Source organism: Tachysurus fulvidraco, chromosome 7 (assembly GCF_022655615.1).
Source record: "Tachysurus fulvidraco isolate hzauxx_2018 chromosome 7, HZAU_PFXX_2.0, whole genome shotgun sequence".
NCBI classification, from domain to species: domain Eukaryota; kingdom Metazoa; phylum Chordata; class Actinopteri; order Siluriformes; family Bagridae; genus Tachysurus; species Tachysurus fulvidraco.
In genome coordinates, this window is record NC_062524.1 from 15020197 (window position 1) to 15046302 (window position 26106).

General features: G+C 42.7%; 2 protein-coding genes and 1 long non-coding RNA gene across 5 annotated transcripts in view; 2 read left to right on the forward strand and 1 right to left on the reverse strand.

Moving 5' to 3' along the window:
* The first annotated feature begins 398 nt into the window (after positions 1 to 398).
* Positions 399 to 11551, forward strand: LOC113635346. Of its 2 annotated transcripts, XR_007143411.1 has the most exons (7): positions 399 to 612; positions 9415 to 9528; positions 9706 to 9937; positions 10159 to 10493; positions 10703 to 10825; positions 11092 to 11196; positions 11246 to 11551. It is a non-coding gene; the product is annotated as an uncharacterized LOC113635346 (long non-coding RNA). The 2 variants fall into 2 exon arrangements; XR_003438807.2 differs by having other exon boundaries at positions 11092 to 11551.
* Positions 11552 to 13922: 2371 nt separating this feature from the next.
* Positions 13923 to 24853, forward strand: LOC113635353 (microsomal triglyceride transfer protein). The gene is made up of 18 exons (XM_027134685.2): positions 13923 to 14112; positions 15648 to 15835; positions 15984 to 16127; positions 17024 to 17131; positions 17242 to 17358; positions 17450 to 17589; positions 17727 to 17877; positions 18070 to 18227; positions 18566 to 18740; positions 19169 to 19276; positions 19564 to 19776; positions 19888 to 20099; positions 20234 to 20331; positions 20571 to 20692; positions 21685 to 21912; positions 22226 to 22350; positions 23098 to 23268; positions 23497 to 24853. The coding sequence occupies exons 1-18, from the start codon at positions 14052 to 14054 to the stop codon at positions 23642 to 23644; spliced, it is 2667 nt and encodes an 888-aa protein (XP_026990486.1). The 5' UTR covers positions 13923 to 14051; the 3' UTR covers positions 23645 to 24853.
* A 1167-nt stretch (positions 24854 to 26020) lies between these two features.
* The window catches only part of LOC125145199 (uncharacterized protein C4orf54 homolog), an 8290-nt gene continuing 8204 nt past the window's right edge, over positions 26021 to 26106 (reverse strand). For both annotated transcript variants that reach the window (XR_007143514.1, XM_047816298.1), the window contains one exon: positions 26021 to 26106. This exon is cut by the window's right edge and continues 759 nt beyond it. The gene's annotated coding sequence lies outside the window, so the exon portion shown is untranslated.

Sequence of the window (26106 nt, forward strand, 5' to 3'; positions counted from 1 at the left end):
CGCCCTGGAGGAATTGTGTCACTGGTTGGAGGGTGCGTGTAAATGACCGTATATGGTTGTGTCACTTTTTCTTGAAGATGTTACATGTTTCAGCATGTTTCTTGAGCATGTTAGGTTATGCTGTAGGGGGAGTAACGCAAAGGTAATTAGATCAGCAGAGAGAAAAGAGCGAAGATTCATGTTCCTGTACAGTCCATGTGAATATATGTGTTTTCCAGTGAGCAGAGACAAAATTCTGCTTAATTTCATCTTAGTTCCCTTTGGTAAAGCGGAGCGAGGTATGTGATGTCGACATATGTTACATGTTATAGTTTATTTCAAAGTCCTATGAGCCTGTGTGTGGGTGTGTGTGTGTCTGGGGGGGGGGGGGGCTCACTTTCGCGGGGCGCGCTTGTGACGTCATTCCCGAGTCGCCAGACTTTTATACTCGGCAGCGCTATTTAAGCATGCCGTTCATGCTGGATTGTTGCCAGATTTTCACTCGTCACTACGTCGCGATCTGTGAGTCATTCCTGCCATCTTCCGGTCTGAGTATTGTCTGTTGCCTTGCTGCTGCTTGTGTCATAGTGGATTTTGCCGGCTTGGATTTCTTTTCTCCCTTGGATTACTAACGTGAGTTATTACTTGTTTTTTTGCCCTCCGGCTTTTTCTTGCTGTTTGGATTATTATTCTGAGGCTTCGAGCCATTGACTATTCTCTTTCCTTTTTCTCTGTGTATTATTATTTTGCCCGTGTTTGGATTACTATTTTCCATGTGTGGATTACTATTTTTCCCCATAAATTGGACTTCCAGTATAGAAACTGTAACGCCCGCGGTTTAAGACCATCACCTGTGTATTGGTTGTCTTCTCTGCTACAGTTTTCCGAGGTTTAAGTCAAGACTTTTCCCTGTTATGTCTTCTGCATATATATATATATATTTCATTAAAGATCTCTTTTGGACAGTGGCCTGCGTTTGGGTTCTTCTCCCTATCACCTCCCACTGTTTGCTGATACACGAACAGACTGTGTCACCAATTTCTTTCCACAAGCCATCAGACTCCTTAATAACTGAACTGTACTGATCACAACACAAACATCAACTGTATGGACTGCACAGACCTACACCAAATACACACACTTACAATATACATCCATCAACCTGTTTACATGCTGTTTTTGCACACTTTTTGCTATTTGCACATACTGTCTGAGATTTCAATTTACTGTCTGACATTTACAATATCTCAGGGACCTGCTGCTATGTGTTCATTCCAGTATTTCTGCACACACAATATTGTTGAACATACAGTATTTACATTGGTATGTGCTGTAGCGTCCGGAACAGGTCATTTTAGATTTCATGTCCCAGGCACCCTAAATTTCAACATCTACTCCTCAATTAACCGATGAGCAACCCAGTTTTACACACATACCTGGCTCCAGAATGACTGGAGCCTACACAAAGACCAGATAACCCCATGTGGCACAATGAGACATTCCTTTTACTAATAAAACCTGAAGATAAGGTACTCTAAGGTTCTCATTCTTATAACCCTTTTTTTTGTAATGTGTTCTTCTTTTAAGGCTTGCCTGACTTAAAATTATTTGCTCCTTAATTTCTTGACAGGGGTGTATTTTATTCATGCGTCAGAAATCAACATTTTATTTAACATCCATTACACTCTAATTACTGATCATCGCATGTTAATGTATACCTGTTCTAATGCTGTATGCCCCTTTAAGGTCTGATGTCAGAATGTATACGAAGCTATCGTTTTCTTTTTACTTCCCTAATGAAAGTGCATCTTGTTTTTGTTTAATTTTTTGTTTCTTTGTCTTTATAAGAACACTATCGTATTAACATCAGTTAGCCTTCGATTACTGATCTGTGTATATAATGTACTGCTGCCTTCATACCGTCATTACCCTTCATGTTTAGTATCCAAATGACCACAATATTATCGGTTACTCATTTTTCAAACACTGGTGTGTTTTATTTGAGCACGAAAGGCGCCATACTGTCTAAATACACCCTGGATCAAACTTTAAAGTCATCTAAAAGTTTGATAGCTAAACGACGCCCACAGACACCTGAAACAAAGGGAGTTTTTCCCTCCAAAAGCTTGACCGAAGTATTGGTCATCTCCCCAAAGATGGGTGGAGTTCACAACCTTTAAATTGTCACAAACACCACTAATCCGTGGTCAGACTTTCGGAACAGCTTCAAGACGACTCCATCTTCCTTCAAAGAAGTTCCGGCAAGCTTCACTTCCAAGAACGACAACTGCTCTGATCTTCAGGAGAACTTGGAAGAACGTCTGACCCCACCCTAACTGACTTTTCAGAGATTTCTCTGTTGCATCCGGACTCTTGTGCAGTAAGCCAATGCAATTAACCGTTTCCTTTACCAACCAATTTAGATGCGTAATTTTAAGTAGGAATCTTTCTTAAGATTCTGTGACGATTTCCCATTTAGGGTGTGATTAATTTTTGAGTCTAAGCTTGCCATTCCTTTCCTTCCTTTCTCTAGTTTCTTCTTTCCAGTCTCTTCCACCCTTTCCCCAATTTTAATTTCTTTTCTTTTATTTTATTTTCATTTTTGTTTTCCCTATTTCTTTTGTTTGTTTGTGTAGTTAGTTTTATGTTATGTTTGTCTCATTCATTAAATGTCATAATTTCAAGCCACAGGTGATTTGTCTCTGAGTATCGCTCACAAATTAAGGTACCTGCAACATCGGGTCTGAACTACATGCTCTATTGAGTTAATTCAATTTAAGTTACGGTATACAGTAAAAAGGGAAGCGAATCTTTCTTGGCCGGGAAGATACTGCCTTCAAAGAATTAATAAAGGTTACACGGCCTGTTCGCCGGACGAACAGATCAAATAAGTGTAACGTTAATTCCAGTACCGTTAATTTCATCTTAGGTTAAAATATTTAGAAGTCACTATAACACATTATAGTTACTTATAAACGTTTACCTTGCTTCGCGAGCCAAAATCGCTACAGTGCTGTTTCTGTTTGTTGTCTTTTGTGTATTGTGTAGCGATTTTTGGCTCACGAAGCAAGGTAAATATTTCTAAGTAATTATAACGTGTTATAGTGACTCCTAAATATTTTAACCTGTTAATATTTTAACAGGAAAGTAAGGAGCAAATAATTTTAAGTCAGGCAAGCCTTAAAAGAAGAAACACATTACAAAAGGGTTATAAGAATGAGAACCTTAGAGTATCTTATCTTCGGGTTTTATTAGTAGAAGGAATGTCTCATTCTGTATTGAGGGCCCCTCTGAGTTCAATCAGAGAAGCTGCATGGGGTTATCTGGTCTTTGTGTAGGCTCCAGACATTCTGGAGCCAGTTGTGGGTGTGTAAAACTGGGTTGCTCATCGGTTGATTGAAGATTAGATGCCGAAGTTTAGGGTGCCTTGGACATGAAATCTAAATGACCTGTACCAGATGCTACAATTGTCTGTCTTGTTTCTCTTGTCCTGCACTGTTTACACCAGATACACTTTATGTGGCTAAGACTAACTTACTAAGTCTTTTGCTCTGTCTTTTTAACTGCAACAGCTATATATGGTTGAAATGACAATAAAAGCGTCTTGACTTCACTTGACCAGTTCCATCAGTCAGCCACACGGTGTCACTAATTCATCATTGCGATATTCCAACCCTGTGTTCAGACTGGCAGGCACTTTTTTCCAGGGATTTCAGAACAGAGTAAAAAATATTGCGTGTCCGGTAGGCGTGTCCTATTTGATAATCTAACCCTAACCATAGTTTTTGGTTGTTTATTTGCTTTCTAACATAAATCTACCTGTATAATTGTTTTGTCCTTCATAGTATGCTGGTTTTTTTTTTTTTTTTGAAAGAGGGCGTTTTTCCAAGACCTCCGGGAAACATGCCCACTTTACGTCCTGGAAACGAAACCCCTGGAATTTAGTGAATGTCTGTTCCAGACTCTCCTCCATCCTCATACTAGTAATAGCTTCTTCTGTCGCTGTGCAGCAGGATTCCGGGTTTGTCAGAAAATAGTTGATTATCTCACAATTTCTTTAAGTGTTTTGTAAGGTGTATTGTGACGTCTTCAGAGCCACACCCCTTTCACATTCTTCACATTCAGCTGAAGACAAGAGAAAACAGACAGCAGAAGATCTGCACTGATGCTTTCTTTAGAAATCAGAGAGAACAGGTTTTCATCATCAGTTGGGATAAACTTCTGACACAGTATAGAAAAACATTCCACCCAAATAAAAAATATCATTGTTTAGAGAATGTATTTGCAGAAAATGACAAGAAGCCAACATTTAACAAAGATGCAGCGTAATCACTGCTCTAATGATAAAAAGAAAACAACAGGTTGTGTTTGAATCTCAGGTTTTGGGGAAAGGAAGCCCCATGAGAGCTTGGTGAGTTGCCGGGTAACTTATTGCTCACAACTACCTCAAAAATTCAAGCAGATTAATGGCTTGTGAACTTTCATCTTCCTTTAGATCACATTGCTGACATTTTTTAGGGAGGTTCAGATTTAGGACATGGTCTCGATCTGATGGACCTCCATCCACATTGTGATTGACCAGGCTGTGGGACATGGAGGTTAATCCTGCTGGAAAATCCTACTGACCTTTGAAAGTTCTCTCTGCATCCCTCTGTCCGTAAAGCCAGAACTAAACCTTTCTTGGTACTTTTCTTCTCAACTCATCACCGCATCACTCCCTTATTAAGCTGAATGAGGTGTGTTTCTGCTGGAATTCAGAAATATTTGGACTGGTGCACGTGTGATGTGTGTAGATGTATACATGTCATGTCATGGTGGTGCAGCGAGTGGTGGTGTCTCATCATAGCTCCACGTTCCTGTCTGTGTGATTTCCTCAGGGTTCTCCAGATTCCCCACACAACTCTGCATGTTTTACTTCTCACACCCAGTGCAGGAAACCAAAATAAACACTCTGGGGATAAATGAAGGAATTTAAGCTTCTGTATTATTCATTCTGAACTTTACACACACACACACGCACACACATAGATAAACACAAACACACACACACACACAACACACACACACACAAATACGACGGAATATTTAAAAAAGTTCAAAAGCCATCCATCCATCCATCCATCTGGGCCGGGTCGCGGGGGCAGCAGTCTAAGCAGGGATGCCCAGACTTCCCTCTCCTCACTTCCTCTAGATCTTCCAGTACCAAGGTGTTCCCAGGCCAGCCGAGAAAAATAGTCCCTCCAGCTTGTCCTAGGTCTTCCCCGGGGCCTCCTCCTGCTTGGACATGTCCGGAACACCTCCCCAGGGAGGTGTCCAGGAGGCATCTGGAACAGATGCCCGAGCCACCTCAGCTGACTCCTCTCGATGTGGAGGAGCAGAGGCTCTACTCTGAGCTCCCCCTGAATGACCGAGCTCCTCTCCCTATCTTTAAGGCAGCACCCAGCCACCCTATGGAGGAAACTCATTTTGGCTGCCTGTATCCGGGATCTTATCCTTTCAGTCATGACCCAAAGCTCATGACCATAGGTGAGGGTAGGAACATAGATCGACTGGTAAATAGAGAGCTTTGCCTTGCAGCTCAGCTCTTTCTTCACCGCAACAGATTGGCAAACCTTCCCAGTGCATGCTGAAGGTCCTGATTTGATGAAGCCAACAGGACAACATCATCTGCAAAAAGCAGAGACGAAATCCTGTGGTTCCCAAACCGGACTCTCTCTGGCCCCCAACTGCGCCTAGAAATCCTGTCCATATAAATAATGAACAGGACCGGTGACAAAGGGAAGCCCTGCCGGAGTCCATCATGCATCGGGGACAAGTCTGCTGGCAAAGCAAACCAAACTCCTGCACATATAGGGACCGGACAGCCCTTAGCAGAGGGCCCCGGACCCTATACTCCCAGAGCACCCCCCACAGGGACAAAGTCGAATGCCTTCTCCAGATCCACAAAGCACATGTGGACTGGTTGGGCAAACTCCCATGAACCCTCCAGGAACCTGGCGAGGGTATAGAGATGGTCCAGTGTTCCACGACGGGGACGAAAACCCCATTGTTCCTCCTGAATCCGAGGTTCGACTATCGTCCGAATTCTCCTCTCCAGTACCCTGGCATAGACTTTTCCGGGGAGGCTGAGGAATGTGATCCCCCTGTAGTTGGAACACACCCTCCGGTTCCCCTTCTTAAACAGAGGGACCACCAGCCCAGTCTGCCAGTCCAGAGGCACTGACCCCAGCACCACGTGATGATGTTGCAGAGGCGTGTCATCCTAGACAGCCCCACAACATCCAGAAACTTGAGGTACTCAGGGCGGATCTCATCCACCCCCTTGCCATCAAGGAGCTCAGTGACCTCAGCTCCACAACTGAGCACTCAGCCTCTGCTTCCTCAGTGGAAGACACGCCGTTGGGGTTGAGGAGATCCTCGAAGTACTCCTTCCACCGTCCGAGGATGTCCCCAGACGAAGTCAGCAGATTCCCACTCCCACTGTAAACAGTGTGTAGGGCACTGCTTCCCCCTCCTGAGGTGCCGGACAGTTGGCCAGAATTTCTTCGAGGTCAACCGATAGTCCTTCTCCATGGCCTTACCGAACTTCTCCCAGACCCGGGTTTTTGCCTCTGCAACCACCCTGGCTGAAGCTTGCTTGGCCCTCTGGTACCTATCAGCTGCCTCCGGAGTCCCCCAAGCCAACCAGGCTTGATGGGACTCCTTCTTCAGCTTTACTGCATCCCTTTCTTCCGGGGTCCACCACAGGGTTTGGGGATTGCCGCCATGACAGGCACCGGAGATCTCTCTGACTGGAGGCTCTGCCAAACATTCCCAGCAGACCCTCACAGTATGTTTCGGTCTGCCAAGTCTTTCTAACTTCCTTCCCTGCCATAGGATCCAACTCGCCACCACGTAGTGATCAGTTGACAGCTCCGCCCCTCTCTTCACCTGAGTGTCCAAGACATATGGCCGGACGTCAGATGAAACAACCACAAAGTCGATCATCGACCTCTGACCTAGGGTGTCCTGGTGCCATGTGCACTGATGGACACCCTTATGCTTGAACATGGTGTTCGATATGGACAAACTGTGATTAGCACAGAAGTCCAATAACAGAACACCACTCGGGTTCCGGGGGCATTGAAGTGAGCATTGAAGTCCCCCAGTAGAATGACGGAGTCCCTGGTCGGGGCACTTTCCAGCACCCCTCCCAGAGACGCCAAGAAGGTCGGGTACTCTACCCTGACATTTGTCCCATAAGCGCAAATAACAGTGAGAGACCTATCCCCGACCCGCAGGGAAACGACCCTCTCATTAACTGTGGTGAACTCCAACACATGGCAGCTGAGCCGGGGGGCTATGAGCAAGCCCACACCTGCCCGCGCCTTCGACTGCCACACAATCCACAATGCACCAGCCCCTTACGGTTCCTCCTGCAGGTGGTGGGCCCACAGGGGATCGGCCCCACGTTGCCCCTTCGGGCTGAGCCCGGCCGAGCCCCGTGGGGTAAGACCCGGCCACCAGGCGCTCGCATGCAAGGCAGGGTGGGGCCCCGGTTGTGCCATACCGGGTGATGTCACAGCCATTGATTTTGAGTTCTTCATAAGGGGGATTTGAACCGCTCTTTGTCTGGCCCATCACCCAGGACCTGTTTGCCTTGGGAGACCCTACCAGGGGCAGGAAGCCCCAGACAACATAGCTCCTAGGATCATTCAGGCATGCAATCCCCTCCACCACAATAAGGTGGAGGTTCAAGGAGGGGAAGTTCAAAATCGATTTATTGAAAAGAGAGAGAGAGTGGCAGGGCTGTCAAGTGTCATGCATTGAGTGTGACAGTCACGCATTTTGGTCTTTTGTCACGCTCTCCCACCACACATCGTATTTTTCACGCAGAAAAACTTTTTGACTATTTATCATATATTTAATATGCCACAGCACCCAAAATGTCAGTCCGCACCACTGTCTCTATGGAACCGGGCAGGAATCAAGCGCATCTCAGTTCTCAGTCGAGCCTGACCCTTTTCAGCCAATCAAAAAAAGAAGCTACACAATAATCATTCAGAAATTAGCACTATTGTATCTGGGTAAGATTTAATGCAACAACCAATGAAAAAAAAAACATATTCAGGCCATCCTTAAAAATATCCTTGTCTGCCGTAACCCGACCGACCCTGTCAATTTAGGACCGACTCAATTATTATTTATTTTTTTGCTTTAAGTCCAACCGACTTGCCGGTTGTAAATTTGCATTAAGACTGACCTTCTTTTTTTTTTACTCTTCAGACCACTAATACAAAAGCAATAAAATAATATTAACGGGTTCTGGCACCATAATACATCTAAAAAATTAATTACATTTTAACTTGGCACGAAGTTCTGGAAAAACTGTGCCCAGCATCAAAATAAGGTTTGCAATGATGCACCAGAAGGCACGGGTTGAAGACCCAGTCCATGACGTCACGATATGCTTATTTGTTTAAAGTCATACCTATGTAATCACCATCACCAAAATGTTACTTTTTTTTACATTGAAAGTAGGAAAAAAAATATAGACCTACCGAGCCCTTTTTTTTTTTTTTTTTTTTTTTTTTTTACTGTTACTGCAAACCAAAATATTTTTAAGGATGGCCTCATTAGAGAGGGTATTTTCGATGGTCGGTTTGAACAAAACCTCAACACGAAACAGCTCATCTCTGGATGGGACATTGTCCTCAATCATGACCCTAAAAATGTCTGGGCTTGAGCCGAACTGTTTTAAATGGGAGCAACATTACAAATGATAAAGGGGTCCAAAAAGGCAACAAACACTTACAATAAACACCACCAGTCATAATCCCTCTCTCACTCTCACTCTCACACTCACTCACTCACTCACTCACTAACTCACACAGAAATTAATAAATGGAAATTAAACAAATACGTTTTACTTATTTTTGGGGTGGAGATGTCATGCTTGCTCAAGCAAAACTTGAGAGCCCTGGAGTGGTGTATCAGGTGTGGGTGGTGTGACGCATACAGCACCTGGAGAGATACAGAGAGAGGGAGAGAGAATGAGAGAGAGACAGAGAGAGAGAGAGAGAGAGAGAGACAGACAGACAGACAGACCGGAGTCACAGTACTGAGCTCTCGCACTCCCCTTTCACATCGAGGTGAAAAGTAAGTAATTAATCACTAGTTGAATTACCGGATTAAAGCTCGGGGAATGAAAAGCAGACGCTCTTTCTCACTCTACTTTAATGTAGAACATTTGTTTATTTAAATTTTTTGTCTTTTATTGAAAGTTTTTTGTTTGAGATGTTTTTGCTGTAGCTTGCACGCAGCTCTGCTCGGTAACTCTGTGCTGATGGAGTTTAACGGGACTTTCTCTATTTTAAACCGCACGTGCATGCTCCTGTTTGTCATGTGCATCCTCCACCTGTCCGTGGTCATCATCTTCTACCTGAGGAACTTCAGGACCATCTATATGCCGGTGGCGTCGCAGTACGTGACCAGCTCCGGGGTACCGGCCACAACCTGAAGTGGGTATGGAGAGTATTGTGTACTGTCCCGAGACCCCTCCACATTTAGGTAACGAGCTTGTCTGTCTGTCTGTCTGTCTATCTATCTATCTGTCTGTCTGTCTGTCTCTTTTTTTGTTTTAGTTTATTACACTATAATATTACAATTATATATAATTAGAACGTATTGTGTAATTTTGTGTAATTACCCACACACACACACTTAGGCTCTCTGTCTCTCTGTCAGTGGGTCTGTTTATGTGGACTTTTCTGATCCGGTGAAGTTGGATGAGTTGCTGGTGGACACTCATCTGTCTCTGGGTGGTCGCTTCAGGCCGAGTGAGTGTGTGTCTCAGCAGAAGGTGGCTCTCATCATCCTGTTCAGAGACAGAGAAAAGCACCTCAATTACTGGCTCTTCTACATGCACCCCATCCTGCAGAGGCAGCAGCTTGACTACGGCATCTACGTCATCGAGCAGGTCTCTCACACACACACACAAATATCGTAGATAAACTCCTCATTTTATAGGGTGCCATTACTTATGCCCTAATTAAACAGTCAGTCTTATTTGTCTTAACAACTCTTTGTTTTTCTTCACCATCTGTAACTGGAGACTTAGTTTGACTGGTTCACTTTTATAGCCAGCAACAAACTGTGAGGACCAGCTGATAGTGTGTGTGTGTGTGTGTGTGTGTGTAGCATGGTGATGAAATGTTTAACCGAGCGAAGCTGCTGAATGTGGGCTACATGGAGGCTCTTAAGGAGTACAACTACAACTGTTTTGTCTTCAGTGATGTCGATCTGATCCCCATGGACGACAGAAACCTCTACAAGTGCTACAACCAGCTACACCTCTCTGTGGCCATGGACAAGTTCGGCTTCAGGTCATAAAATGACACAAAGAAATGTTTTTATGCTAATTTAAAATTTGCATGCCCTCATCCTATCACTGTTCAGCATCTGCTGCTGTGTTTTTACAAACTCTCATTATCTAGCAGCGTATCCTGTGATCAGATAGCCAAAGATTCCTGCAGGTAAATAATTGTTGGGCTGGGTCAGGGTTGGGGTTACAGGGTAGTCTGTGAAACACACCTGCTGTAATTACTGCAGTAATTAAGCTACGAAATTCCCTCGTGTAGAAACAGTCATGCTACCAGCTACACTAATCTACACTAATCACCTCATGTTCAGATCATTACCAAGCTTAAAGATTCCCAAAGAGTGTGTGTGTGTGTGTGTTTAGGTTGTCATATGATGAGTATTTCGGCGGTGTTTCCTCACTGAGTAAAGAACAGTACCTGAAGATAAACGGCTTCCCAAACAACTACTGGGGCTGGGGGGGTGAGGACGACGACATCTACAACTGGTGAGACACACACATACACACACACAAACACACACAGACACACAAACACACAGAGACACACAGAGACACACAGACACACACTCACACAGACACACTTAAACAAACAAACAAACACACACACAAACAAACAAACACACGCAAACAAGCACACACACAAACACTCACAAACAAACACACACACTCGTGCACAAACTACGAAACACACACAAACAAACACACACATATGCACCTGTCACTATTTAACATGCTTTTCTTGCTTTTTGTAGATTGACATTTAAGGAAATGAACATTTCCTGACCGAACCATGAGATTGGCATGTGTAAGATGATCCGTCATGGAAGAGACAAGCTGAACCAACCTAACCCTCACAGGTAACACACACATATACACACACACAAGGTTATATTTGTATGGATTTAGGCCTCTGTTCATGCGCAGGTTCTCGCAAATAACCAAAACGATCCAGACAATGGAGAAGGATGGCATCAACTCACTCAGCTACAGCGTGGTGAGCTGGGAGAAGAACAAACTGTACACCAAAACCGTGGTGGACATCGGAAAGCCTCCTCACTTATAAACCCCAAACACCTTCACACTATTCTGGCAACATAAACTGTGAGTTCTTCATGGAGAGTTCTCAGGGACACGTCTATGGATTGCTGGAAAGGGAGGAGGGATGGTTTGGGGGAGGGCATGATCACAGCTGCATCTGACTCCCACTGATCTGACAGGAAATATAGGCTGTGGAGTGTGCGTGTGTGTGTTAAAGCAGCTTTACAGAACATAAACAAAAGGTTACTATAAAGAATAATATAAAGATTAAATTAATACAAAATGCAAGATTAATATTAGATATATTTAAATGTGTATGCATTTATCCCCAATGAGCAAGTCTGAGGTGACTCAGGTGACTGTGGGGGAAAAAACTCCCTTAGATGGTAAAGGAAGAAATCTTGAGAGGAACCAGACTCAAAGGGGAACCTCATCCTCATATGGGTGACACTGGAGGGTGTGATTATAAATATACAGTCAAACAGATGTATTGATGTAAAAGATCACATGGAGTTCACATCTCTTTAGTATCACAGAGTCCAACTGGAGCTGGTAGATCTGTAGATGTCTCAGGATCCTCACAGAGTCGGCCTCATCTCAGTGGAGGTCCAAAATCTTAACGACACAGAAGACAATCGGATGTCAGATGTAATAGAGCACAATATTATGGGATGTATTATGTTTGTGTCTGACTAAAGAGATGAGTTTTTAATCTAAATTTAACTGCGAAAGTGTACACACACACACACACACACACACACACACACACACACACACACACACACACACACACACACACACAGTAGTTAGCTAAACTGTTGATCACTTCATTATTATTATTATTAATATTATTGTTATGAGTATTATCATATTTGTTGTATAAATAATGAACTGATAAACATTCTTTAGCTTAGTGCTACAGCATCAGTCCAGTTCTACAGTTTATCTGGTGTTTATGTTCCTTATGACAGTAACACTTAAAGTCCACAAAGCTTGTTGGAGGTAAAAGGTGATTAAATCCAGCGTGTCTGTGTGTGTGTGTGTGTGTGTGTGTGTGTGTGTGTGTGTGTGTGTGTGTGTGTGTGTATATATATATATATATATATATATATATATATATATATATATATATATATATATATATATATATATATGCATTTGTGTTTGTATATGCGTGTGTGTGTGTATATGCATGTGTGTGTATAGATGTATCTCTGTGTGTTTCTCTGTGTGCATGTTTGTGTGCATGTGTGTGTATGCGTGTGGGGGGTGTGTGTGTGTGTGTGTGTGGGTGTGTGGGTGTGTGGTGTGTGTGTGGTGTGTGTGTGGTGTGTGTGTTATTACTGCTGAGATGATTACCCTGATGCCTTTTTGACCTGATGAACTGATCCTGCTGTAAAAGGCCTCAGATGCCAACATGGCATTACACATGCTTTAAGGGTTGCCAGATTGGAGCGAAGTAGTTTCAAATTTTCACACATTGGCAACATGACTGGCATGTGCAGATTCTGACATATACGTACGACTGTTGTGTTTATCTTTTAACCGGTTAGGAGCACAGTTATAGTTATTGGGGATAAATACATACACATTGTGAACTAAATATATCTAATATTAATCTTGAATTTTGTTTTCTATTCTATTATTCTATTATATTATTCTATTGGTGATATTCTTTACAATAACCTTCTGTCCTATGTTTGTTCTGTAAAGCTGCTTTGAGACAATGTCAATTGTAACAAGTGCAATACAAATAAACTTGAATTGCAGATTTAATTATTGTGTGTATTATAACAAGACGTATTAATATATCACAAAATGATGATTAACTTCATCTTAAATACATCAAAATGTAGAAGATACAGAGAGATGAGAGAGTGTGAGCTCTGAGTTTACATACAAGAGAGAACTTTAAATCTGTTCAAACTGGCAACCTGTCAGTGAAATATTTCAAAGGCCACAGTGAGTTTTGTGTAAATAAAACACAATGAGAGGCTTTTAATCAGAGACAGAGCAGTGATTAAAGTGTGAAGTTTTCATCAAATGTTGAGTAACGATCCTACAAAGGAAGACACACACAAACACACACAAACACACACAAAATGCAAGGTCTCCTTTTTTAAATCTAAAGGTTCAGACAAAGTTTTAAAGGTTCATCTACAGCATGTTTCTGTGTTAAACCTGAGGTGTGTGTATTAACAGAGGTGAGTTCAAAGGTCAAAGCATGAGATTAAAATATTTCAAACTAAATTAAAGTAATAAAATATTGTGTGATTCTACTTTATTAGATAACGAGCAACATCATTCATTAAATAACTGCTAGTTGATAGACAGATGTTAAAAGTCTGCTCTGACACAGAGGAGGAGGAGGAAGAAGAAGATGAAGAGGAGGAGGAGTTCCCTGCCTCGGCCACACCCACTCCCACACATCTGATTCTGATGTGTAGTGTTTTAGGAGATTTTTTAAAGCTCATTCCGAGGCTGTGATCTGGCAACCGGGTTAATGAGTAGCTGTAGAGGAGTTGGTACTTGGTACTGAAGTGTGGAGTTTGGAGTCTGACCTGCACTCAGATAAACAGATTTGAAGCTCAGACACTGTCCTTTCTCTCTCTCTCTGTCTGTCTCTCTCTTTGTCCCCCTCTCCCTGCTCCTGTCTGTCTCTCAGTCCTTCATCATGAGGAGACTGGTGATGTTTCTGCTCGGGTTTGCCTCCTGCTTCACAGCCTTCTGTCACGGTAAGAACACTTTCATTCCTCATAAAGACTTATGGAATCTCATTAGAGGAAAAGCAGAGATCCAGAGAGTCGTCTGTTCAGGGTTAAAGATATCGGCGCACCGACCTCTGACCTCCGACAGGACACTGAGATGTTTTTGGGTCCTGACGTGTGAAAAACATGTTAAATGAATGGATATATTATTGTATGGAATACATCTGTAGAGGAGGCTCAGGGTTCATTCATTCTGCACTCACAGTGAGTTAATGATTAAAAGCCGGTTGAGAAATAAGAGATAAACAATCAGAATGGGATTTGATCTCATCACCTTCTGCTCGGGAGACGTTTCCTGCTTAGAGCTATGTTTGCAGTGAGCAGAATAGTAAGCAGGTCTGTATGAAACGTCTTGTATTGAGTCCACTCCCAAAAATCTAGTGCACTAGAAGCTAAAGACACCTTTAATCCTTTAGTGCGCAGCCTACATAGTGCATTTGTATACAGTTTAGAGAATTGAACCTAAAACAGGTTCCTGTGATACAAACGATTCTTCATAAAGTTCTTATGTTCCTCACAGGAACCACCACAGAACATTTCGGCTCCTTAAAGATTGTCTGGTATATACACACTACTTTGTACCCTATCTAGTGCACTTGTAGCCTAGAACCTGACTGATTGAGCTCAGGTAGATATTTAGACAGATGCCGGTTCAGGAGCCGAGTGATTATGTCATACACGAGGATGTGAGCCATGATGAAATGTCAGAGTGACACGTCAGTACAGATCAGTATAAAGTGTACTGAGAGAGAGAGAGAGAGAGAGAGAGAGAGAGAGAGAGAGAGAGAGAGAGAGAGAGAGAGAGAGAGAGAGACAGACAGACAGACAGAGACAGACAGACAGACAGACAGACAGACAGACAGACAGACAGTTTTACATTGCTTGGAACTTCATCAGTATACAGGAGAAGTCTTAGATATTTAGATAGATGTCCAGTATACAGCAGAAGTGATCATTGATCCCTGTGGTTCTGTTTGACTCCCGAATGCTGTGGTTTCTCTGGTGTATCATCTATCATACACGTCTAGACGAATCACACTGGTGGTCCTGTTACGACACTGAGGCTCTTAATATGAGTTCGTTATTGTCTCTCAAAGTTCACTCCATATGTCACATGACCACATGCTGTCTCACTGGTGCTATGCTAAAGCACTTTGCTAACCTAACAGTCAGAATGTCAGACATGTGAATGAACCACAAAACGACACAACATTCATGACACAACACTACTCTCATCACACAACACTACTCTTATCACACAACACTACTTTCATCACACAACACTACACAACATGACACAACACTACTCAACACTACTCTCATCACACAACATGACACAACACTACACTACACAACACTACACACAAACAGATAAATTCTGCTCCTTAGGTATTTTGAGAATGAGGATTAGGTTTCGTGGCATTTCGTGTCCATCCTGAATAAACAGGACCTGCAGTCACTCAGCATGTGTGTTCACAGCGTGTGGGTGTGTGTTGTTTCAGGTGTGAGTGCAGGCCCACAGCTGGATGCCGGGCGTCTTTACAGATTCAGCTACAGAACGGAGCTCGGTGTCAACCGGCCCAAAGGCACGAGCCAAGGAAACGTGGGGTTTCAAATCTCCAGTGACGTGGACATCAGCCTGGCCTGGAGGAACCCGGAGAACCAGGAGGAGCAGCTGCTCAGAGTCCAGGTGAGAGGAACAATAAACCTGTCTGAGTGTTTTATTCTTCTTCTATCATTAGCACTGCTCCACACTCTGAGAATATGGACACACACACACACAGTGTGGTCAGTGTGTGAATTCTTCATCATCTCTTTCCTTCCTTTCGTTCTCTCAGATCTCTAATGTTCAGATTCAAAACGCCGCCAAGCGCTCGCGCAAAAACAACATCTTCCACGGCACCACCACCAAGGGAATACTGGGTAGAGAAAAAAGCGAGGCGCTGCAGAGACCCTTCATGATCCTCTGGAAGATGGGCAAGGTAAAAAAAAAAACAGCACTAACTGACCCTTAATGCTACAGCCCTGTTTAAAGGTGCAGTATGTAAAGTCTCACAGGATGCAATAACTGACTGATTACTGTAGATTAGATATGAGTCTGATTTACAGGACTGTCTGCTTCACAAAAAATCAACATAAAGGTCATAACAAATGTCAGACAGCAAATCAGAACATCATGTCATAAATGTTTTCAGGTTTCCCGTGGAACACCACACCTCAACACGCCACACCTCAACACGCCACACCTCAACACGCCACACCTCAACACGCCACACCTCAACACACCACACCTCAACACACCACACCTCAGTGCACCATACATCAACACACCACACCTCAACACACCACACCTCAACGCGCCACACCTCAACACACCACACCTCAATGTGCCACACCTCAATGTGCCACACCTCAACACACCACACCTCAACACACCACACCTCAACATGCCACACCTCAACATGCCACACCTCAACATGCCACACCTCAGCACTTCATACCTCAGCACTTCATACCTCAACACACCACACCTCAACGTGCCACATCTCAACGCACCACACCTCAACACACCACACCTCAACACACCACACATCAGCGCACCATACCTCAACACTCCACACCTCAAAAAACCACACCTCAACACGCCACACCTCTGCGCATCATACCTCAACACACCACACCTCAACACGCCACACCTCAACGCGCCACACCTCAACGCGCCACACCTCAAAAGGCTACACCTCAAAGCGCCACACCTACACACGAATCTATTATAATGCAGCATCATTTAACATTATATATGAAATTCATTATATATGAATCTCTAAACAGGACACGTGACCTGATTATTATCATTGTGATTGTTATCACTGTACAGGTGAGGAGTCTTTACACACACAAGGCGGAACCTGCAACCATCAAGAACCTGAAAAGGGGCGTGGCTAGTATGCTGATGATGCAGCTGAAGTCTGGCAAGATGATGGAGGTAATGGCAATGTTTCAAATTGTGCTCTACTCACATTTCCTTACAGCAGAAATTGAGACTGTGTGTGTGTGTGTGTGTGTGTGTGTGTGTGTGTGTGTGTGTGTGTGTAGGCTGATGCATCAGGAAAGTGCCTGGTAGAGTACAAGGTTTCTAAGGACCAGGTGATCCGCACAAAGCACACAGAGAGCTGCAAAACTAAGGAGACGGGATTCACCACACATAGCCAGGTACACACACACACACACACACACACACACACACACATACACACACACACAAACACAGTCAGCAAAGTGCTGTGTGTATGTTGTCTTTCAGGTGTTGGGTGTAGGTGAGATATCCAGCTCAGTGACACTCATCACTTTACAAGGCAGCTTCATCAAATCTGCTGTTACCAAGGAAACGCACATCCTGTCAGTCAACACTCGCCACACCACAGCTGCCAAAGTGCTGTCCGAGTAAGAGACACTACACACTAACTACACACACTAACCCGTCACGCTGGTTTGTGTGTGTATGACACAAACACACCTGTAGATAAGTGTGTCGGTCTCAGGTCACAGTGTGTAGATAAAGCTGTGTGTTTGTCCCTCAGGCAGTCGCTCAATCTGCTCACAGTGACAGATGGACCTACAGAAGTTTCAGGTAAAGACACAGTCAGTGTGATGAAGAGCCTCGACCCCAAGCTGGTGTCTGTGGGAGTGATGACGGAAAAAAACAGCATCCGCTGTAAAGCGTGTCCAACTGTACGCTCCTCCTCTTCTTAATAACAACCTGCAAAAGAGTCAACTCCTGTTTGATTCAGTTCATTTAGGCAAATCTCATTTATCTGATTCATCCCGAACTCTGTGTGTGTGCGTGTGCGTGTGCGTGTGCGTGTGTGTGTGTGTGTGTGTGTGTGTGTGTGTGTGTGTGTGTGTGTGTGTGTGTGTATGTAGCTGATGGACACATGGAAGGCAGTACGTTCTCAGTTGGAACCACAGTCTCTGGCTAAATCTTCAGCTCCTCGCAGTTTCCTGTCTTTGATCCACAGCCTGCGCTCGTCCAGCAAAGACCAAATCCTGAGTATACTTCAGAACTGCAGCAAGTCTGCACTGTAAGTGACACACACTCCCTCGTTTCTACCTTTATTCCCTCTTATTCATATTTGATTACTTTAGGTAAACTCATTCAGATAAACAGATTAAATTTGAATCCCTTCATATTTGAGACATATTTGAATTATACGTATTTGAACTCAGGTTCATGAGTTATTTGTTCATGACTCACACCATATTTGCAAAATATGCAAAATTATGCATATGATTCATTTGATTCTGATTCATGTTTGATGTAGCTTTGTTTGGTTTAGTCCCCTTAGTCAAATTTCAGTCTTAGTGTGTTACTATACATGTGTCCTAGTGCTGCTCCACGTGTCTGTCTGTCTCTCTATAGTCCTCAGCTGGTGGACGCAGTGACCTCGGCCCAGACTCATGCCTCCCTGTCAGCCATGTTGGAGTTCCTGGACTTCAGTAACACAAAAAGTGACAGTGTGTTATTGCAGGAGCGTTTCCTCTACGCATGTGGTTTCGCCTCTCACCCTACTGAGAGCATGCTGCAGGCCCTGCTGGTGAGAAACAGACACTCACACTCACACACATGCACACACTCACACGTGCAAACACATAATTACACACACATACACACACATACACACATGCATTCACTCACACACACAAGAATGCGCACACACACACACATGCACATGCACACAACCACATGCACACTCGCACACATACACACACATGCACACAAGCACACACACATACACACACACTCACACACACTCACACTCACATGCACACACATACATACACTCACTCACATACACACATATGCACACACATGCACACAAGCACACACACATACACACACACACACACACACACACAAACACAACAAACTTCACCTATACCGTCTAGCTCCATCTACACAAATCCACAAGTGTGGAGGAGTACCAGGTGTATGATGTAACACTGAAGTGTGTGTTCTGTGTAGGACATCTCTAACAAGGAGATCGGCAGCACAGAAATTAAAGAGTCAGTTGTGATCATCATGGGAGCTTTGGTGCGAAAACTGTGTCAGAAAGGATTATGTGAGCTTCCGGTGAGTCGTCCCAGTCCACACTAGGATCAAATCATATTAACTCATCTCCAAATGAATCAGATTTAAATGAATCATTAGGGGATTGATAAAACCTGTAGTAAATTTAAGTGAATTAGCCTGATGAATCATGTTAAATTAATTCAACTGAATCAAATGAAAACAAATCTAGTATGAGATTATACTAATTCCTTTGTGCTGATTCAGCTCATCTGTAACTTTGTGCTTTAATTCATGTGACTAAGAGTCACTGATGCACTGATGTATTATTGTCTTATTTTGGAACTCAGGTGGTGGATAAGGTGAAGCAGCTGATCCTCACTGGACCAAAGAGTGCTCAGGATGAGGCCCAGGTTCAGATGTACATTTTGGCCCTGAAGAACGCTCTTCTGCCCGAGGCCATACCGCTGCTCGCTCGAATCGCTGAGTCTGAGACCGGAGCACTGAGCAACATCGCCATCTCCTCTCTACAGAGATATGATCCTCAGCTCATCACACATGAGGTCAGAGTCCTAAATGACTTCCTTCTTTATTGCACTTGGACAGAGAATTAGTTATAGAGTTTATTCCGAATATCTGTGACAGATGTACCTCACATGCTGTTGTGTTCTCAGGTGAAGCGGGTGCTGAATCGCGTGTACCATCAGAACCGACGCGTTTATGAGAAGAACGTTCGTGCTGCGGCGGCTGATGTGATCCTGAGCAGCGATCCATCTTACGAGGAGGTGAAGAACCTGCTGCTCTCCATCGGCCACCTGCCTCACGAGATGAACAAATACATGCTGTCCAAAGTGGAGGACGTCCTGCGCTTCGACATGCCTTCTAGGTGAGTCTCACTTGAACAGGTACTCTAGACCAGAGGATGTTGTTGCTTTGTGGTGTACATGTACTCAGAAGATGAATAATCACCTGTTGCTTTGGCTAAACTCGTCTTGTCTCTGATCCTCTTCTTCTCTGCAGTAAAATAGTCCGTGAGGTCATGAAGGACACCATCGCTCAGAACTACGACCGTTTCTCAAAAATGGGATCCTCATCTGCCTACTCCGGCTTCATGACAAGTAAGTGATCTTCTGTTTCCCCTAGTCCTGACCTGTGACCTTTACTATGTGTTTGGTTTAGTTCCGAATACACACCTGAATTTTCAGCTCAAATGCATTACTTATTTGTGGGTCTCTAATGTCTCAAGATTTACAGATAAACTCTGTCCACTTAGTTCCTGCAGGTGTGCAGGTGTAATTACTTTCAATTTTCGGCTATGTTTCAGTTTCTCAGTGTTTTTCACTTTACTGTACTGCAGGGGGCGCTGATGTGACAACGACCTACAGCTTGGACATTCTGTACTCTGGTTCAGGAATCCTTAGAAGGAGCAACATGAACATTTATGGCCAGAGCAATGGTGCTCTCTTGCATGGCCTTCAGGTACTAAAGACACCCAGAGCTTCACTCTAAACATCACACATTGTAATGAGACAGTCGGTGAAACTCTGTAAGTGACCAGGTTTCTGACTTCCTGAATAAGATGCCACCTTACAAATTCATTTCCAGTTCAAAGTGATTTTTTTAAAACACACGGCAAGAATGTAGCTCAGAAATAACTGACATAGCAAGCTGATGTGATAGCGGTGAGGAGAAACTTCCTCAAAACATCAGGAAGCAAGACAGAGAGAAAGAGGAAGCCTTGAAGCCCACACCTGAGAGCGGCTCAATTGAGATTGATGAAGAAACGAAAGGTTTATGAGACGTGACAGGAAGTAATGTTAGCAGAACATTTTGACACACACGAGATCATAAATGAATGTGTGAACATGGAAGGTTTGGAATGCTAAAATGAACGGGTCAGAAAAGGTTTCAGTTTCATGCAGTGCCTGGCAGGAGAGCTAATGTGGAGCTGATTACAAATCATAACATAGCAGTGTTTAAAATGGAGGTGATAATTTTTTCTGTGAGCTCCAGCAGCAAGGAACGTCAAGAGGCTGAAGAGGGAACACACTCAACTCCCTGGAGATCTGATTCATTTCAGCACTCAGCTAACAGGCTGAAGATCTACTGAACTGAACAGATACATCATCATCATCATCATCATCATCATAATAATAATAATAATAATAATAATAATAATAATAATAATAATGCTACATGGTTTAAATTATTGTATCAGAATAAACACAGTTAATTCCCAGAAAGATTCTAAATACAGTCCAGGTGCTATATGACTCGTCCCACTATATGAGCTGATTTGTCTGACTCCTTAAACCATACGCACTCACTTATGACCCCTGTAGACACCCTCACCTGTTTGACTCCTCCCACCTGAACACTTTCTCATGTGTATGACTACTGTGCAAGTTTCTATCTGTATAGTGCTCTTTTTTTACTTACACATCATTAACTGTACCTCACCTCGCATCCAGGTGGCCATCGAGGCACAGGGCCTGGAGTCACTGATAGCGGCGACAGCTGATGAAGGTGAGGAGGACCTGGAGTCTTTTGCTGGAATGTCGGCGCTGCTCCTGGACGTTCAGCTTCGGCCCGTGACCTTTTTTAAGGGCTACAGCGACCTGATGTCCAAGATGTTCTCGATGTCTGGAGACCCCATAAACGTGGTGAAGGGTCTCATCCTGCTCACTGACCACTCTCAGGTGAGATACAACAACAGTTTGCAGTCGGTTGCTAGGTTGGTTAGTTAGTTGGTTGGTTAGTAACTGACATTTCAGGATGAACTCCTACTTATGATCTTACCACAGCTCTGAACACTAATCGGTAACCAAGGGTAACTAGCAACAGAATCGAAGTCCATCCTCTGCCTCATTTAGCTAAAGGAAACATGGCTTTTGGTTCGAATCATCCTTTAAATAATTGTTTCAACTTCCGGACCATAAAGAATTTTCCGCTAGTTTATTTCTCATAGCTGGTGTTCATGTGAACACAATTCCCTTTCTGTCTGTCTCTCAGGTGATCCCTCTGCAGTCTGGTCTACGGGCCTCTGTGGAGTTCCAGGGCGGTTTGGCCATCGATATCTCTGGAGGAATGGAGTTTAGCCTTTGGTACCGGGAATCCAAGACTAGTGTCAACAACCGGTACGAAAATAATCATCAGACATCAGACATTTCCAGCACCTGGCTCAATTTCCTGCAGTCTACTTTTATGTCTTATTGCCAAAATCAGTGAATTTCATTGCCTAAATCGGTGCATTTCATTTCCGGTTCCTGTCCTCTTATCTGACCATAATTGTGTTAACTCTCTCAGGAGGATTATTGGACATTTCTGATCTTCCAATGAGCAGTATCTGCACCAGGTGCTTGTGTTTTTGCTTCTGGCTGCTAGCCTGGAAATGCTGGTTAATCCAGCTACATGCTAGCCAGGAAACAAATGCACTGGCATACATGACAGGTTGTGGCTTTGAGTCCGAATATAGCCCTCCACTGTGCGTCATAGGAGAAGGTCATTGGTTTTGGTCCTAAAATATCAGCATTTTGAACATTTAGTATTGAACAGGTGTAGGATTTAGGGAACGGTGTGCTGGTTCTTGTATAAAAGCTCTCACAGATATTAAAAGACTGTAAACCATGAATACACACAAATAAACGACCAACAACACAGCACCCCAAAATAAAACACATTTCTGACTTTGGAAAAAAGTTTCCTCATTCAGATGGAAAAATTCTGTAGGACACAGAGTTTTTTCTTTTCTTGTTCTTCTGAAACTCTGTGATAAGCTCTGTGCTCCAAGGGAAAATATTTGCTAAGATTTGTGCTAGCTTGCTAATAAATAAATAAACAAGCTAGCAATAAATGTTTATTTGAATTTTTTCCACTCTCCACAGGGGTGCTCTGGTTGTCCTGGGCAACGTGACAGTGGACGCAGACTTTCTAAGTGTGGGGATGGAGGTGAGCTTTGAGACAGAGGCGGCGCTTGACTTTATCACCACCGTGCAGTTCTCTGAATACCCTTTCCTGGTGTGCATGCAGATGGATAAGACCATATTCCCGTTCAGGTGAACATCTCAAACCACACGCAGGGTATTAGTGACCTAAACTCCGGAATCTCACCCACTGTTACCAGTGAAGTTTAAGTAGCTAGTTTGCTAAGGAAACCTGGCCACTTGAAAATTCTCTAACGGCATATTAGCATTTTCTTCACAGAAACTTGTGAACACTAATTAGCATGTGCTAGTGTGTGTTAGAATGTGTAATATGGTGTTGTTGTTTGTGCTGTGCTATAGGGAGGCAGTGTATAAAATGGAGAAGTTGTCCTCCGGCGAGCCATATGCCTGGCGCAAGAGTCGCGAACAGCTTATTCCCGGCTCTGAGTTTCCTCTTCATCAGGAAAACTCCAACATGTGTAAGAAAGTGTTCGACAGCAACTGGTAGACCTGAGGACCAAACTCCAGGCTAACAGCTTGGGTCAGTTTAGACAAGTTTAAACACAAAAAAAACCCTGTGACTGTACTTTTTTAAATTAAACTTTATTACGCTAAGCCAAGGGTGCTAATATTTTTTAACAAGCCAGGCCTTGGGTTTAGTATGTAAGGACTTTATTTTAAGAGTCTTTAGTTCAAGATGTAATTTTTTTTTCTTTAGTTGTAGTGAAATAATTCAGCACAAAATGTCATTGGGGAGCATACCATTAAAGGCTAAACAGAGACAAAAGCTAGCATCTAGCATAAGTTTATAAAACTCCCAATGATAAGATACAAGAAGAATGAAAATATATAATTAGTTAGACTTATTAACAAAAAAACTAACAAAACAAAGCTAAAGGGAGAATGAAGCTAGCAATTAGCACAATATTTTCTAATTAAAAAAATGTCAACATTACAAAAACCAAAATGCTTATTAGCTTGAAGGTTAGCATGAACAATGTTAGCATAAGCTAAGCAAGTTCAAAGAACTCAGATCAACAACCTCAATGGTGAATAGACAGTGTAAATATAAACTAATGCTGGTAAGTTGTAAAGATTTAGCATAATGCTTGTGCTAGATTTAGGATTGTGTCTGAATTATCTTCATGAAAAGATAATAAAAGTTAACATATGTTTATATTTTCCACAAAGTTTACACTGGTATAGATTAATTAGCATAGCTTCAGTCACTGAGAGTGAGCTCACTTCAGCCACTTACCATGAACTAGCATAAATAGCTAATGCAGTCAGACCTGGTGTGGTGCTATGTTTATGTTTATAATGTCTCACATTTATGAGTTATTTATTTGAACTCTTACAGAGGGCCTGAGGAAAAACACTCTCTGACTATTCCACCAACCAGATGTTTACACAAATGTTTTGGGTTTTTTTGACAAAATGAGCATTTTATTATAAAATGGTGTCTTGTGAAATACCGCTGCAGGACTTTTACTGTGACAATATCAACAGAATATCTACAGAACCCTGATCTAGAGCTGAAATCTAGAACCTCACACGACACAATACACTCTGAGGTTTGTTCAAAACCTGTTTGCATTTACAGTTGTGCGCTAACGATTAATCAGTGATATGTTCTGCTGCTGGATTGTGAAAATATTTCATCTTTTTTATGGATGTAAATAATCTTCAGGAAAATAAAACCACGATTTGAAACTTTTGTACGGTTTCCTGTCTGATTCCAAATTGTATAATATAAATTAATAGCATATCATAAATTTAGCATAGCATTAATTAAGGGCATAATGTTATCTATTATAGATTTACTATTTTTTTTATGTTTTGTTCTCATGGTAAAAGGTTTTTTAATGTGTCTTAAAAACATCACATATCATATCTGGCTGTTTCTGTGACGTTGGAAGGCCGAGCTAGCGTGCTAATATGTCACATGATTTTTCACACGTCACATCCCTTCAGCTTACACATTCAGTTTCAACATTTCACTGTTAATTACCATCCTTCTGTTACATCCACCATTCCATCATTTCATTCACCATTACAGATCTGAGCTTTGGTCTCACTCGTGGTTTAACTTCATTTTCCAGGTCTTTACTCTGAACTTCTCCACATGTCTGCCTTTATCAAGCTGACGTATCGTTCAGACCTCTGTTCCTCACAGACTCACCATGATGTGGTGACTAGCAGCTGTGAGGATCAAACCAATCTCCTCCTTAATAAAAACATACTAGCCTGCTAATACAGCTCTACTTTTTTTTTTTTTTTTTGCTCAGTAGCTATTTTTAGTAAAGGGATGTTGTGAGAGAGACTTTAATCTTGACTAAATTTTCTTAGCCTTTTCTAGCTAGCTCTCTAGCTAGATTAATTCTTCAAAATAGTCCATAAATGTACAAACTCTTTACTTTCTTAAGGTCTGAGGCAGTGTTTAACACACACACACACACACACACACACACACACACACACACACACACACACACACACACACACACACACACACACACACACACACACACAAACTCACACTCACACTCACACACTCACACTCACCTTTGATCAGTGGAATGACCCGTTTCCGTGGAAAGGTAAAAAATCAATTTTACAGACATACATTAACTCTAATACATTAGCTAGCCATACAGCAGGCTTTGCTACTTTTTTAAACAAACATTAATGCATTAAATTCGGCTGTAATATTGTGTATAGTCTTTTACAAAAAGAATATTATTTTGATTAATTGATAACATAACAGCTTTATCTTACAGCTAATAACAGGATTTTTAATTTATAATGCTAACTAGTTCACAAGACTTCACAAGGTTTTACTGACCTTTAAACTGTTTGAAGGAAATAATGCTATTGGATTTGATGCATCTCTTTTTTTAATGTTTTTTTTCCTTTGTAATGTCAATCTGTTTGATGTGCAAAGCAAACATCTGTAAAACAAATTTAGCC